Genomic DNA, 14,024 nt, shown 5'->3' with positions numbered 1-14,024 from the left:
CAATATTATCTGGGATAGCTGCAGCAACCACTAATCCACAAGCACTGAAGGGGAGTCTGTCTGGTTCCCTTAGGTTGGTATGAGTCACTAATCCTCGAGCAAAATCATAGATGACAATGTTTGGGAAATGTTGGAATGACAGCAACATATCTGCATAATCACGTGGGCTTTCAGCTCTAATGTTGAATTTGACTGAGTTCACAATGCCACAAGGACACATGATAACTGCCCAGCCACCTTGAAATGGAAATACACACGATTAGCATGGCCATTAACCTAGCTGTCTTCAGGTACACGTATAGACTCATACTGACAGGTTAAATATTTGCTTGGATCATTACATAGATTATGGAACAACATATAATTAGGGCACTTACCAGATGCTCCCCAAACTTTTTGAAACACTTTGTTATAAGTGCTACTTGTTTTCATCTCCTCCCTCAAACGGAGGAGAAGGTCCATTTTTGAGCCCTTTGAATCCACACCACATTCTTTAACAAGTTTTCTCAAGGCATCAACCTGTGAAAAAATGTAGATGCAACAATAACCATTACTTACAAAGCAGGATAGATTATCATCACAAATTAAAATTCTTGCTTTTAGTTAATATCCAAACTTGGAAGCAGTTTCAAAAACATCCAGCAGATTATAGACATCCGGTACATTTATTGAAAACCCACCTTTTTAAAATTGCTTATGTTTAAGTGTCAGATTTGTTTTATATCATTGTTGTATATTGTATTCAATTTTATTTGTTTTTAACTCTGCTGTAGTGCTTAGGGTGTGAGAAAGACACATAAATAAAATGTATGCATTGCTATCATATTTACATAAAATGTTAAAATTGACCTTTAAGTTCATTAGTTCACTTGACAGTCGTTCTTCTGTGACGTCAATGTCCACATGTTCTGCAACAGACTTCTTTGCGGTAACTTTGGCATACTCAGTGTTGAGTTTTTTATTGCTGACTCTGGTGAGAGGACCAATCCACGGTGCCCATTTTGAATAGGAAGGTGAAACTTTAAGTGGATTCCCATGGTTACCTTTTTAGATGAAAAACAAAAGTTTTCTTAAATGTTATTGCACTTAATAGATTATGGCAGTTAAAATAATATAAAAAAAAATTATCCATGGCACTAGAAAAGCATGCACACAGATAATTATAGGGCATTGTAAACAGAGAGATAGATCTTTTGGAAAACATTTCTAAATATGGCTGCAGGATACTGCAGGATAACAGGTTAGCAACTATGGTTTTGGGGAACGCACCCCAGTATGTTTTTTTTTAGCTTATGTATAGGTAAACATGCTGGTAATCAAAATCAAAAGGTTTGTCACATGTAGACAGCATAAAGGAAGTAAATGATTTTCATTTTTGGGTAAACTATCTCTTTAATTAGGATGATACACATTTTAAATTTCAATCACACTGGACACAGCCACTTAACGTGCTAGAATTAAATGGGTCTTTCAAACAACATGTGCTTTAATACAATATATATATTTAATTTCATTTCGTTTGGTGCATTCAGTTAGACCTTTAGTAATAGATACTTGTGCATTATGTGCTCTTTACAGGTGCAGAAATGAAAGCTCCCAAGCAAAGAACTTGCTGGACTAAGATGTGGAAAGACTAGCTGCACAATGACTCACAATGAACAACAAGAACTGTATCCACTGATTACCTTTAAATGATTCATAGTAACAGTTAGGTAATAATTATTTAAATTATTTTACCAAGTACAAATGTTTAATTCCAAAACTTTGCCATTTACCAATGTTTACCTTTATTTATTAAATGTTACAGTCCAAGTGTACATATAAATGCCTCACTCCAAATAAATGCATGGTAATTTTGCAAAATGTGTTAAATATTTTATCTACACTTAGTGTATAACTGCTGTTTTTTGCTGTGATTGCATGGTTTTGTAAATAAAATTTCCCCATGCCAGCTTGGTCAAGCTAGTTATTAAATGGACTTTAAAATTGCTTTCATAATAATTAGATGTTTATAGATTTGTTAATTCATGTTATTTATGTATTATAATCTATATAATTAAAATGGAAGTAAATGTTTTGTCTAAGTAACGTTATCAATTTTAAATGAAATATTAATGAACATTACAGTAGATATAGACGTGAAACTGGGCTAAGTCTGGTGAGTCCGGCGAGCGTTAGATGTTCTTCAATTAACTCCAATACCTTTTGCTGGAACCACCGCTCCAAATCCTGTTACTCCTGTCTCCAGATTCTTAGTACCATCAGTATAGATCTGTGTAAAGTTTTTTATATACTTCTGAAACATACTCATTAAACACACCTAATAATCAGCCTCTTCTTCTTTCCTTTTGATCTCTAAAAGATTCCAATCTACCTCAGGACTAATAATCTTCCATGGAGCTATGACTGAATATGCTACTGTAGGACTAAACTTCATATCAAAGACCCCAAGCACTTTTGCCACTTCATTCCCTAGCCTACCAAAATTGTCCTTCTTACTCCTAATCTCTCAGCATTCCCTTAACACATCTTTTATGGGGTGCAATTCATTATGCCCTTGCAAATTAGCCCAGTAATTTGCTATCAGATGCCTCCTCCTCAATACCAGTGCCATTTCTCCCATTTGTACTTGTTTTGCAGAAACTGGCGAACTTTTAAAAGCCCCACTGCACACTTTCAATGCCTGTGCCTAAATTAGATCCAATTCTTTCTAAAGATACCTAGCTGCTGAAATATACACTATACTACCATAGTCCATCGTAGATCTTATCATAGCCACATAAATTCTTTTCAATCACTGACAACTTGCACCTCATTCTCTACCAGTCAAGCATCTCATAACATTTATTTTTTTTTTTGCTTTTCTCTTGTATTCTTATAATATGATCTGCCCATGTCAAACAAGAATCAAACAGGCCCACTAAAAATGTAAACTTTCCTTTCTGGTTCTTTACTATACAGCCTTATTTCCAGCTTTCATCAACCCTTTAGGGGGCGTAACTTGTAGCAAGGGGCAAGACATCTCAAAACCAGATGTTGTTGGCAAGATGGCCACTTGTATAGACACAAAATATGACAATATTTTTCCTGAGATAACCGTTTAAATTGAAGTGTACAAGTCATTTTCATACAGTAGTATTTGTTTGTTGAGATGATAAATTTATTAAAACCCAACCTTCCTTGGCATTCTGGCTTTTATCTGTTATTTACTTTTAACCCTCCTATTATCCAAGGTGTCAATTTGACCCCAGGCTCTTTTAGCTGAATAAAACATAAGACATTAAAAAATTTTACACACGTTTTGGTTGTTTTGGGTGGTATTGGGGTCACTATATCATGCTATAATTTTATTATATTCACTACAATTTTATATATTCAGTATGATATTTAAAAAACGTATCTAACCTAACATAACCATGTAGTATTGTGAGAACCACTGATAGTCCCCATGACATGGGGGTAGGGGAAAACCTAATTCTTCCAGCCCCCCCATGATGCTATCTGAACGCCCCCATTGGGAAAGGCTATCAGTAGCACCCCATTATTATCATCATCACTGCTGCCAACTTTCACGTGACAAATAAGCAACCGCAGCTTTAAAAACAAATCACAATATAATATCATTATTTATAATCATGATCAATAATTAATAACAATTAAATGAGCCTGCAACATATCGTGGCATGTGGGAGGTACTGTATGCACTATCCACTCCAACCATCTCAAATCTCCAGTCACCTGTGAGCAGAATAGGATAGTAGAGATGGAAAAGGAGAAAAGACAAGAGCTTAAAGGGGAGCTGTAACATAGCCACATATTTATAGCCTAATAAAATACACTACCAGTCAAATACTACAAAATATTATTATGTAAAATAACATTTTTCTATTTTAATATAATGCTCATCAAGGCTGCATTTATTTGATCAAAAATACAGGAAAAAAATCTAATACTACAAAATATTATTATGTAAAATAACATTTTTCTATTTTAATATACATTAAAATCTATTTATTCCTGTGATGCAAAGCTGAATTTTCAGCTGCAGTCTTCAGTGTCACATGATCTTTCAGAAATCATTCTAATATGCTGATTTATTATCAGTGCTGGAAACTGTTGTGCTGCTTAATATTTTTTTTTGGAACCTGTGATACTTTTGATTACTTTGATGAATAAAAAGTTAAAAAGAAGAACATTAATTTAAAATATAAATCTTTTCTTACAACATGCACTACCGTTCAAAAGTTTGGGGTCAGTAAATTTTTATTCTTTCTTTTTTTGAAAGAAATGAAAACTTTTATTCAGAAAGGATGTGTTCAGTTGAAGAAGTGATAGCAAAGATTTATATTGTTACAAAAGATTTCTATTTTGAATAAATGCTGTTATTTTTAAACTGTATCGCAAAAAGTATCACAGTTTCCAAAAAATATTTGGCAGCACAACTGTTGCCAACAATGATAATTCTAATAATAAATCAGCATATTAGATTGATTTCTGAAGGATCATGTGACACGTTATACTGCAGTAATGGCTGATGGAACACAGAAATAAATTATATTTCAAAGGATATAAAAAATAGAAACCTTTATTTTATATTGTAATAATATTTCGCAAGATTACTGAATTTTTCTGTCTTTTTGATCAAACAAATGCAGCCTTGATGAGCTTTAGAGACTTCTTTAAAAAACTCTTACTGATCCCAAACTTTTGACCGGTAGTGTATATTCTAACCAAACATATACTGTTAGTATGAGTATAGGCCTACTTGTTTTTATTATAGACCTTGATAATTAATACGTACAAATACGTTGTAAAAAAAATTTACCTTTAAAAAAAGAAAGTCATCCATCTACTACAGTATATCATCGCTTGGATTACAGCGTCACATTCCTTCCTGTTGAGCGTCATTTTTCTCCAATGAGGGGGGGTGGGGGGCAGAATGTTTGATGAATTACGATACAGCACTTATATTATCAGGGGCGAACTTAGTTATTTGGGGGCCCTAAGCAAATTTCAGGTATGGGGCCCCAACACAATAACTATGTGCTCTTTTACGTCTAACTATTATTTTGCTCTCTCTCTCTAGTTTATAGTTTATTTACGTCTTCACAACTAAAGTAAATAATTAGTCAACTTGATGCTGTTCTACATCCACATTAGGCTTATTTTTTTTCAGATCACATTCACTTCAGTTCATTGCAATCTTACAACATTCCGTTAATCAGTGAAGCAGTCTGCACTGCGCAAAAATTTGACTCTCTCCAGAACACAAATACACACTGTATCACGGTTCAGCTACTGTGAAGGAATGAGGGAATTACAACAATAGCAGTCTTTAATCCTCCAAATAACTGGGAACACAGAACAGGCAGGAACACACGTAGCACATGGGGTAGATATTCAAAACCAGACGCTAGACACTGAAAAACACAGGGCTTAAGTAACAAGGAACTAATAAGATGATTAATGAACACAGGAGGAAACTAATCAAACTTAATGGGAACAGGAAAACCAAATATGGGCATAATCAGACATGGGAGAAACTATAGGTAATGGGGAGAACATGGGGAGAAAAACACAAGACACGGGAACACAAGACTGACACACTGGAGCTTTACCCAATATGTTTTGCCAATATCAGATGGGGCCCCCTGATTCCCCAGGGCCCTAAGCAGCCGCTTACCTCGCTTACTGGTTAAGCCCACACCTTTATATTATTGCACTGACTTGGCTATTTACTGTGAGCAGAGTGTCAATCAATGCATTTGGAGAATACGGCGAACATAAATACAAATACAAATAACAAGGAACCATATTTTTACAGTAACAATTTGTATGAAATATAGGTTTGTTAAATCTTAGGTATTTAAATCACTTTAGATTGTGTCCCCATCTGACACTGAGGACCAGAATAAAATGTCACTTCCTCATGTCTTTTGCCTGAGTGATGATGTGTTCAGGTCTAAAGGTGAATTTAGTCAAGAATGTGGCCTTTGTTTTTCCCATGGAGCATTATCCACTCATTATCAGTGCAGCTAAAAAAAGAATGAGGATGTGTCTGATGATTTCTGAGGAAGTTTCATGCATGTGGTCAATAGTATAGCTAAGCATGAGTAGTTTCTAAATAAATATAAATACAATTTATATTTAAATTTAAAAACACTTGCCAAAATATTGAATAAATGAGCACAGACAGGATGTCAAATGTCTAGGACTTAAAGAACTGGTGTTCAATCTGCTTTCTATTGAATTCTGTGTGTGCAGATTCCACGTGAGCCTGCAAATGATCATTACAATACCAGATCTGCAGATATGATTCTATGTTATTAGTACTTGTCCTATTTTAGTATTTCATGTTTTCACGTCAGTAACAGACATTTAGCTTTTATCAGCAACAGTTTATAATATTTCAGTAATATGCCATATATAAATATTACAGAAATATGCTTCTGTATTTGTGACTTTGTAAGGAACTATTTAAGGAAAAATACCTTTGTCCATTGTGAGGAACAAGTTTATAATTAAACTGCAAGAGTGGAGCACATAGAACAAACAGTTGATGCAACAGTTTATAATATTTCAGTAATAGGTCATGCACAATTTATCTTTAAATTGTACAAAAAAAAAGGAGGAAAAAAATGATACAGCCTGATAGATCATCTTGCAGTAGATGTGTTTCAGTGTCTTCACTTCCTCACCTGCGCACAGGAGGAGGGTTTGATACCTGAACAGAGATGTGACACAAGCATGTAATAAAATAAACCAACCAAATGACTTCCTTATTGTTTTACTGCAAAGCCACAGAAAAGAATAAAGAGCGCTTATTTTGTGATGCAGCTGAAACACACACATGATGCTTTAGAATGGGATGAACTGGACTGGACTGCTCCAGAGGACAATGGAAGCAATCAAAATTAAAACAATACCCAATTAGCTTAAAATTCTTAAAATGAAATGGGGCAGACTTAGAAAAGGGGTTGATATAAAGGTAATCATAAAAAATTAACTGTGAGTAGCAAATCAAATTAATTTCACAGACAACGCTTCAAAACAGGGTCAATAAATGATTTTACTTAAGCACCAGACCTTAACCTATTTTTTTAAAAATATGTTAGATCGGGTCTCCACACCAGATAATATTTAGGATCCAGCCCCTGACACCAGATCCCATCAGAAAATATCAGTTTGTCCAGTAACAGAATAACTAGTCAGCAGCGCTGTTAATACCAAAACCCCGTCAGCAGCAAGTCTTAAAAATACCCAAAAAGAGTGTTTAACAGTCTTCTGTCAGTCAAGAAGTTGACAAAGGAACAGAAAAGTAACAGAGTTTATTGAACAATCTTTTTCTTGCACGTCTCAATGTTCAAACTTCGTCTGACCAGCACAAGTCCAACATGTACTGTTATACACAACAACATCCCATAAACCTTGGGTTTCCATAAACATTCCCTCTTATCTATCTCTTATCATACACACAAAACAGATCATAAAACCCCACAAACATGAGATTGAACAACAATGGAAATACAAAAGAAGGAAAAATTTACAAGAAATATAATAAACAGAAACATAATAAATGCATAAACAATAAAAATACTTAATATAATGATAATTAAAAAAATCAAATAATAAAAATAATCCAATAATAACTCTATGAATTAGTGAACTATGAATGACTAATGATTATATGAATAAATTATTATAAATTAATTTAAAAACATGAAAACAAAAACACAACACACACAATTTGCAGGATCTAAGGATCCTTCAAATATAACAGACTTGATAGATTTTATATTGAGAACCTCGGCTGATTACAGCAATGTTCGTGATGTTAAAGTTTAACTCAGTGCATTTGTTTTGAAAATTATTTTTTCAGTTGTGTTATGACATAAAATAAATGGCATACAAACATTATAAATAAGAGAACAGTAGTTATATCACCTTTTTGGAAAAGATTGGGAATAATATAATTAGACAATCAGATTGTCACAACAACATGGACTTTGTTTGTGCTTTCACCATTCCCGCCTTTTTTAGTGGTTGTCATGGTTATTGATCTCATTATGTTATTATGTTCAGGTGTGTCTTGTTACTATCCTCATTAGGTCTGTGTTTTTAAGTTCCTGTCTGTTCAGTTTGAGGTTGTCGGGTCTCGTCAATGTTACGTGTATCGCCAGTCTTCCCTTGTTTGGATTTACCTATATCTGTGGATTTATTAAAGACTGCTTGTCTTTATCTCGTCTTCATGTATTTATCAACACAGCTCCGTGACACAGATAATATAACTTCCATGTCAATAATGGACACAAAAAATGTGATTATTAAAACTCAATATTTACAAACAGAAGAAAAAATGCCATTTATTTAATTTCCATTAGTAACATTGAGCTCAGGTCTAAAGGTGAATTTAGTCATGAACGTAACCTGTTTTTCATTAACCACTATCACTTATTTTATTTGTCCAGTACAAGGAAGAAAGAATGAGGATTTGTCTTCTAATGTCTATAAATTTAAAACATTGTTTGACACAAGGACATCTGCAGAAGAGATCAAAATGAAATTTGAAACTGAAATACTGTAAACTTGTATTTTCTGTACTTGTGTTGGGAGAAAATCCATAGAATTAATTTAATCTTTCTCAAGTATGTTAAGCAGACAAGACTGAACTACACTCTTATTCATAACAAAGCATAATCAAGCAAAAATACTGAATAAATGAACACAGATGGTGGGAATTCTATAAAGAACAGGTGTTAAATATGCTTTCGACAAGGTGCACTACTTGACATCTTAACATACTTGACTTAAATGTGGCAGGTGCTTTATATGGATTAAAATTGCTTTATATTATTTTTGTTTTGTTTTTATTTTTTCTGAGAGGTGATCTAAAGACAAGAGCTTTAAGGGAGAGCTGGAACAAATTTATAGCCTAATAAAATATGGATAGTATGAACATTGGGATCCAGGGTCTGTCTAATCACAGTTATTAGTCAATATAAGTGCTATATCTCTAAGTGACGCTGTAATCTAAGTGATAATAGTAGACTGGATGACCTTCTTTTTAAAGGTAAATGTTTAATTTTAAGGGGTTTGTATGTATTAATTATCACAGGCTATAATAAAAACAAGTAGGGCTATACTCGTTGTCTGTGGTTTCAGAATTTGCTGTGTGTGTATAGGATGACCTAGATGAGTCTGAAAGTCTCAGTCCGCCCCTGACCACCAGAATAAAATGTCACTTCCTTATGTCTTTTGTCTGAGTGAAGTTGTGTTTAGAACTAAAGGGGATTTTATTCATGAATGTGGCCTTTGTTTTTTATTACCCAATATCAGTTTTATCTTCTTTTATTGGCCCAGTGCAGGAAAGAGAGAATGAGGATGATTTCTGAGGAACTGTTTCATGCATGGGGTCAATAGTATAGCTAAGCCTGAGTAATTTATGCATTATAAATTAATATAAATATAATTCATATTTAAATGTAAAAACACAAAAATATTGAATAAATGAGCACAGACAGGATGTCAAACATGTAGGATTTAAAGAACTGGTGTTCAATCTGCTTTCTACTGAGTTCTGTGTGTGCAGATTCCACGTGAGCCTGCAAATGATCATTACAATACCAGATCTGCAGATATGATTCTATGTTATTAGTACTTGTCCTATTTTAGTATGTCATGTTTTCACGTCAGTAACAGACATTTAGCTTTTATAACTCAGTGTATACGGTAATGGCTTTAACCCTAATCTTTTATTGTTACAGAAATATACTTATGTATTTGTGACTTTGTAAGGAACTAAGTAAGGAAAAAATACCTTTGTCCATTGTGAGGAACAAGTTTATAATTAAACTGCATGAGTGGAGCACATAAAACAAACAGTTGATGCAACAGTTTATAATATTTCAGTAATAGGTCATATACAATTTATCTTTAAATTGTACAAAAAAAAAAGGAAAAGGAGGGCAAAAAATGATACAGCCTGATAGATCATCTTGCAGTAGATGTGTTTCAGTGACTTCACTTCCTCACCTGCGCACAGGAGGAGGATTTGATACCTGAACAGAGATGTGACACAAGCATGTAATAAAATAAACCAACCAAATGACTTCCTTATTGTTTTACTGCAAAGCCACAGAAAAGAATAAAGAGGCTTAACTGGACTGGACTGCTCACCTGAGGAGGAGTAGGAGCCCTTGGCCTTCTTGAATTTTCAAGTTTTACATTTTCATACATATCATTCTCATACTCATTTTCATGTTTGTCATTCTCGTATATATGTTCACTCATCTTCCCTGGAATCGTTCCATCTCCTCTAGCCTTCTGGAAATCAATAATTTATTTATAGTTTGCGTCCAACATTTTTTTTTTCTTAAATTATAATAAAAACATCAGACAGAATGATGTTGTCACTTGAGGTTAAATTAAATGTAAAATATGTTGCTGATAAACTATAAACTATAAACAGTGCTAATGCCTGTCATGACTGAATATTTGTCAATATCCATAGTTTAAGTATAGTTTAAGTGTGATCATCAGCATATCTTTGTGCAGTAACATGTGAAAGATTAAAGTCCATTTGCGCTTACTGTAAAAATAAACTACAAGTAATTAAAGAGTTTATTGATGGATGAGTTTATTGATGGATGAGGTTTTTTTTTTACTTTCAGAAGAGACTGAAGAGGTTACTCACTGTCTCCTGTCTGCTTTGTGCTGCTGTTTAAGGAAAGAAAGACTCAATGAATTCGATACTGAAAGAAATATATACTGAATCATCTGTAATATGAATAGTTAATCTGAAATCTATTATATAATGTAATTATCAAGGGCAATCTAGATATAATTGGTCAGTAAATGTCAGTTGTGTTGTTCAATCAAATCATACTAATGCTGGCATTATGAATGAATAACAAACATACCTCCACTTGCTTGTCCTTTTTGTTGTTGGCTTAACTTTGGGCTGCAGCATAAACAAAGACATTTTGTTACAATTAGTTGTCTTCAACACATTTCTGTCTCACAAAAAATGCACTTTATTACAGTTACTGTGGTCATTTTATAATGTATGAAATATCACTATTCAAATGTTAAGAAAATTCACTGAAATTCAGAAACACTGCATTTGATATAAAACAGGAATAAAATCACATAAGAATGAGATCATAAAGTTCATACATGTGTGTAGAACTTGATTTACAAAGGCCTGTTGGAAGCTGAAGTTGTGATTTGTATACAAATGTATTGATGCATATAATATGTTAAATCAAAGGTGTGATTACAAACAAATGATCATGATCTGCCAGATTACTCACATTTTCTTAGTTTTTGTTAAATAGACAATCAGACCACAAATGCCTGCAACTGCCACTAAAACCCCAATGACAATCCCAGCTATCGCCCCTGATGACAGCCCTCCTCCTCCTCCTCCTCCTCCTCCTTCTATGGAAAAGATACAAGAATCAAAAGACCAAGGCCATTTACTACACACAATATTAACAGTAATACACTTGAACAAGTGGTAAATTAAGGTGAAAGTATTGGTTATCAAAACCTCATTTCAGGTTAGTTTGAACTATTCTTACCTTTAACTAGTAAAGCATGTTTTTGTGTGGCGTTTCTCTTTGTGACATCATTCCAGGCTATGCAGATGTAATCTCCACTGTGTGTGAAGTCAGTCTCATTTATGGTGAATGTGTCTGTGGTAACATTGGTGTCTGTTTCATTAAACTTCCAGCTGAATGAGGCAGCAGGTTCAGAGTTTGCAGAACAAGAGAGCGACACACGAACACCTAAATCCACCACATCCTCACCCTTAACAGAAACATCTTCTGGTCCATCTAGAACACAAACAAAAGACTCACTGACAAACTGAGCACTGAAGAATGTCTGTATTTCATCAGGTTTGAGCTCAAATCATCTTGATGTTTGAATGTTTCACACTCACAGTTGATGATCAGGCTGAGTTTTGCCGTCTGAGAGCTGACAGGGTTTCTATATGTACATTGATATTCTCCACTGTCTGATCTCTGCACTGGACTGATGGACACTGATCTGTTATCAGATGAGAAGATGATGCTGTTGCTAGGAGACAGAGGACTGTTATCTTTCATCCACTGCACAGAGGTGATGATGCCATTTCCCTCAGAGCTGATGTTAACAGACGATACTCCCTCTATTAATGATTCTTCTGGACCAATAAGTCTTACATTAGTTATATTTTCTGTATGAGTAAGAGAGAAAGAACAAACACACTAGATTTAAAATGAGTCTTTCACACAGTTAGTGTGGTCAAGGGTGGTACAGAAGGCCAATCAACAATGAAAGGAATGTTTATGTTCAGTGTCTATTTATATCGTCATAGTTTGTAACGTGTAATTTACATTTTTAATGGATTTCATAGCTGATAGAAGACTGAAAATCTGGGTCTCAGACAAGAGTAAAACAACAAAAATCTATTGTCTTAAAGTTATTTCAAAATAAATGATAAAGCTTCAAATTTTCAAGACAGTTTCAACATGATTTCCATGTAACAACACTTTTAAAAGTTTAAACATGAGAGTGCCCTAAGTAACACTCATCTGTGCAAATCTGGTTCAGTAACAATTAACCACAAAGTTCACTGCAAATAACAGCAGACTTGTGCATATCTAAAATATTATTATTATACTCTCATTAGTACTTCTGCTAGTCACATCTGTGTTTAATTTACAGTATATTAAATTGCTTCATGTGACTTTTTCCCCTTCCACACATTTAATTCATTTCTTATAATCATATTTTAACCCTATATAGCCGATGCTTTGATATTAAATACTTAAGTTTAAACAACACACTCACCGAACACTTGTAGTGTAGTTTCTCCTGTAAGTGTCTCTCCAGCACTAGTTAATACAGTTAATCTGTATGTTCCAGAATCATCCAGTCTCAGGTTCCGGAGCTCAAGAGCGAAAGTGTTTATGTCAAAACTGACTCTGTCTCTGTATGCTGAGGCTATTACAGTTGAATCAGGCAGTGCTGTCAATATAGGAGTTGATCCAAAATTCCACTGAACTGTATCAGTTGATGTGGAGGGCGGGTTATCAGGAGCAAACACCACACTTCCTCCTACTGCTCCATTAGCCGGACCAGAAAACTGCAGATCTTCTCCTAAATACTGCCCTATGTCAAAGAAAGAAAGAAAGAAAAAAGGAAAGAAAGAAAGAAAGAAAGAAAGAAAGTTAATTTCTAGAGACTAATTTCACTTTATCTGCTACAACTACTGTAGTTAAATATTTAGTTGGATTCACAAGTTCACAACAACAAAAACAATGATTAACTGCAATGGCGGACATATATTTTTACAATTACATAATTAAAATAGTTCCAACTAACTAGTTATTATACACAGCAATTCAACATACATTTTTGAATGAAAAAAAAAGCCTCACCAAAAAACGATAACATCCACAGCGTACAGTACAAACTATCAGAAACCATCATGATCGAGCTCTCAGCTGTCAGGAGCTGCTGCTTAAATCATCTGAACTATTTACATCAGTTTTCAGTCAATGATAAACAGCAGTTCTAGACAGAAGAGCTCACTGCGCCACCTAGTGCTGGATATTAACACGAGCCGGGTGTACTTGGATCAATCAGTAAAGTTGCCAACATATTCGAGAAGGGTCTGGCTGCAGACCATGGGCGAGTGGAGCTCCACTCTCGAACCGGAAATACGTCACCTCCACTTGAAAACATCAAGATGGCGTCGCCGTGAGTTCTTCAAATTTAAACTCAGGTAATTTTATCTCAGCATCGCTAAAATATGGTGAACTGAGAAAAACGCATAGGGCTTACGTGAAATTGCTCACAAAAGGATTAATAAACACGATGGATTTATAGATTTCTTTTATATCGCGAGCAATGTTGATGTCTGGCCACTGATCTATAAATCATATATACACCATATATAGTCACATATAGATCAATGTGTCTGGACAATGTTTTTTTTTTTTTTTTTAATTAAGGTATCAAGTTCAATTACAAAC

At 34.3% G+C, this 14,024-nt stretch overlaps 1 protein-coding gene across 1 annotated transcript; it reads right to left on the bottom strand.

The window, feature by feature from the left end:
• Positions 1-7,309: 7,309 nt before the first annotated feature.
• LOC109060174 (carcinoembryonic antigen-related cell adhesion molecule 20-like) lies at positions 7,310-13,555 on the bottom strand. Its single transcript, XM_042755559.1, has 9 exons — positions 13,428-13,555; positions 12,838-13,158; positions 11,945-12,220; positions 11,583-11,837; positions 11,313-11,439; positions 10,920-10,960; positions 10,694-10,716; positions 10,177-10,323; positions 7,310-10,058 (listed from the first exon to the last, which is right to left on the bottom strand). Exons 1-9 carry the CDS (start codon positions 13,477-13,479, stop codon positions 10,029-10,031), a joined length of 1,272 nt encoding a protein of 423 aa, XP_042611493.1. The 5' UTR covers positions 13,480-13,555; the 3' UTR covers positions 7,310-10,028.
• Positions 13,556-14,024: the final 469 nt, after the last annotated feature.

The sequence above is a fragment of the Cyprinus carpio genome, unplaced genomic scaffold (genome assembly GCF_018340385.1).
Source record: "Cyprinus carpio isolate SPL01 unplaced genomic scaffold, ASM1834038v1 S000006723, whole genome shotgun sequence".
In the NCBI taxonomy this organism is placed as follows: domain Eukaryota; kingdom Metazoa; phylum Chordata; class Actinopteri; order Cypriniformes; family Cyprinidae; genus Cyprinus; species Cyprinus carpio.
Note: the sequence above shows the minus strand (reverse complement) of the source record. Positions and strands in the feature narration are given on the sequence as shown.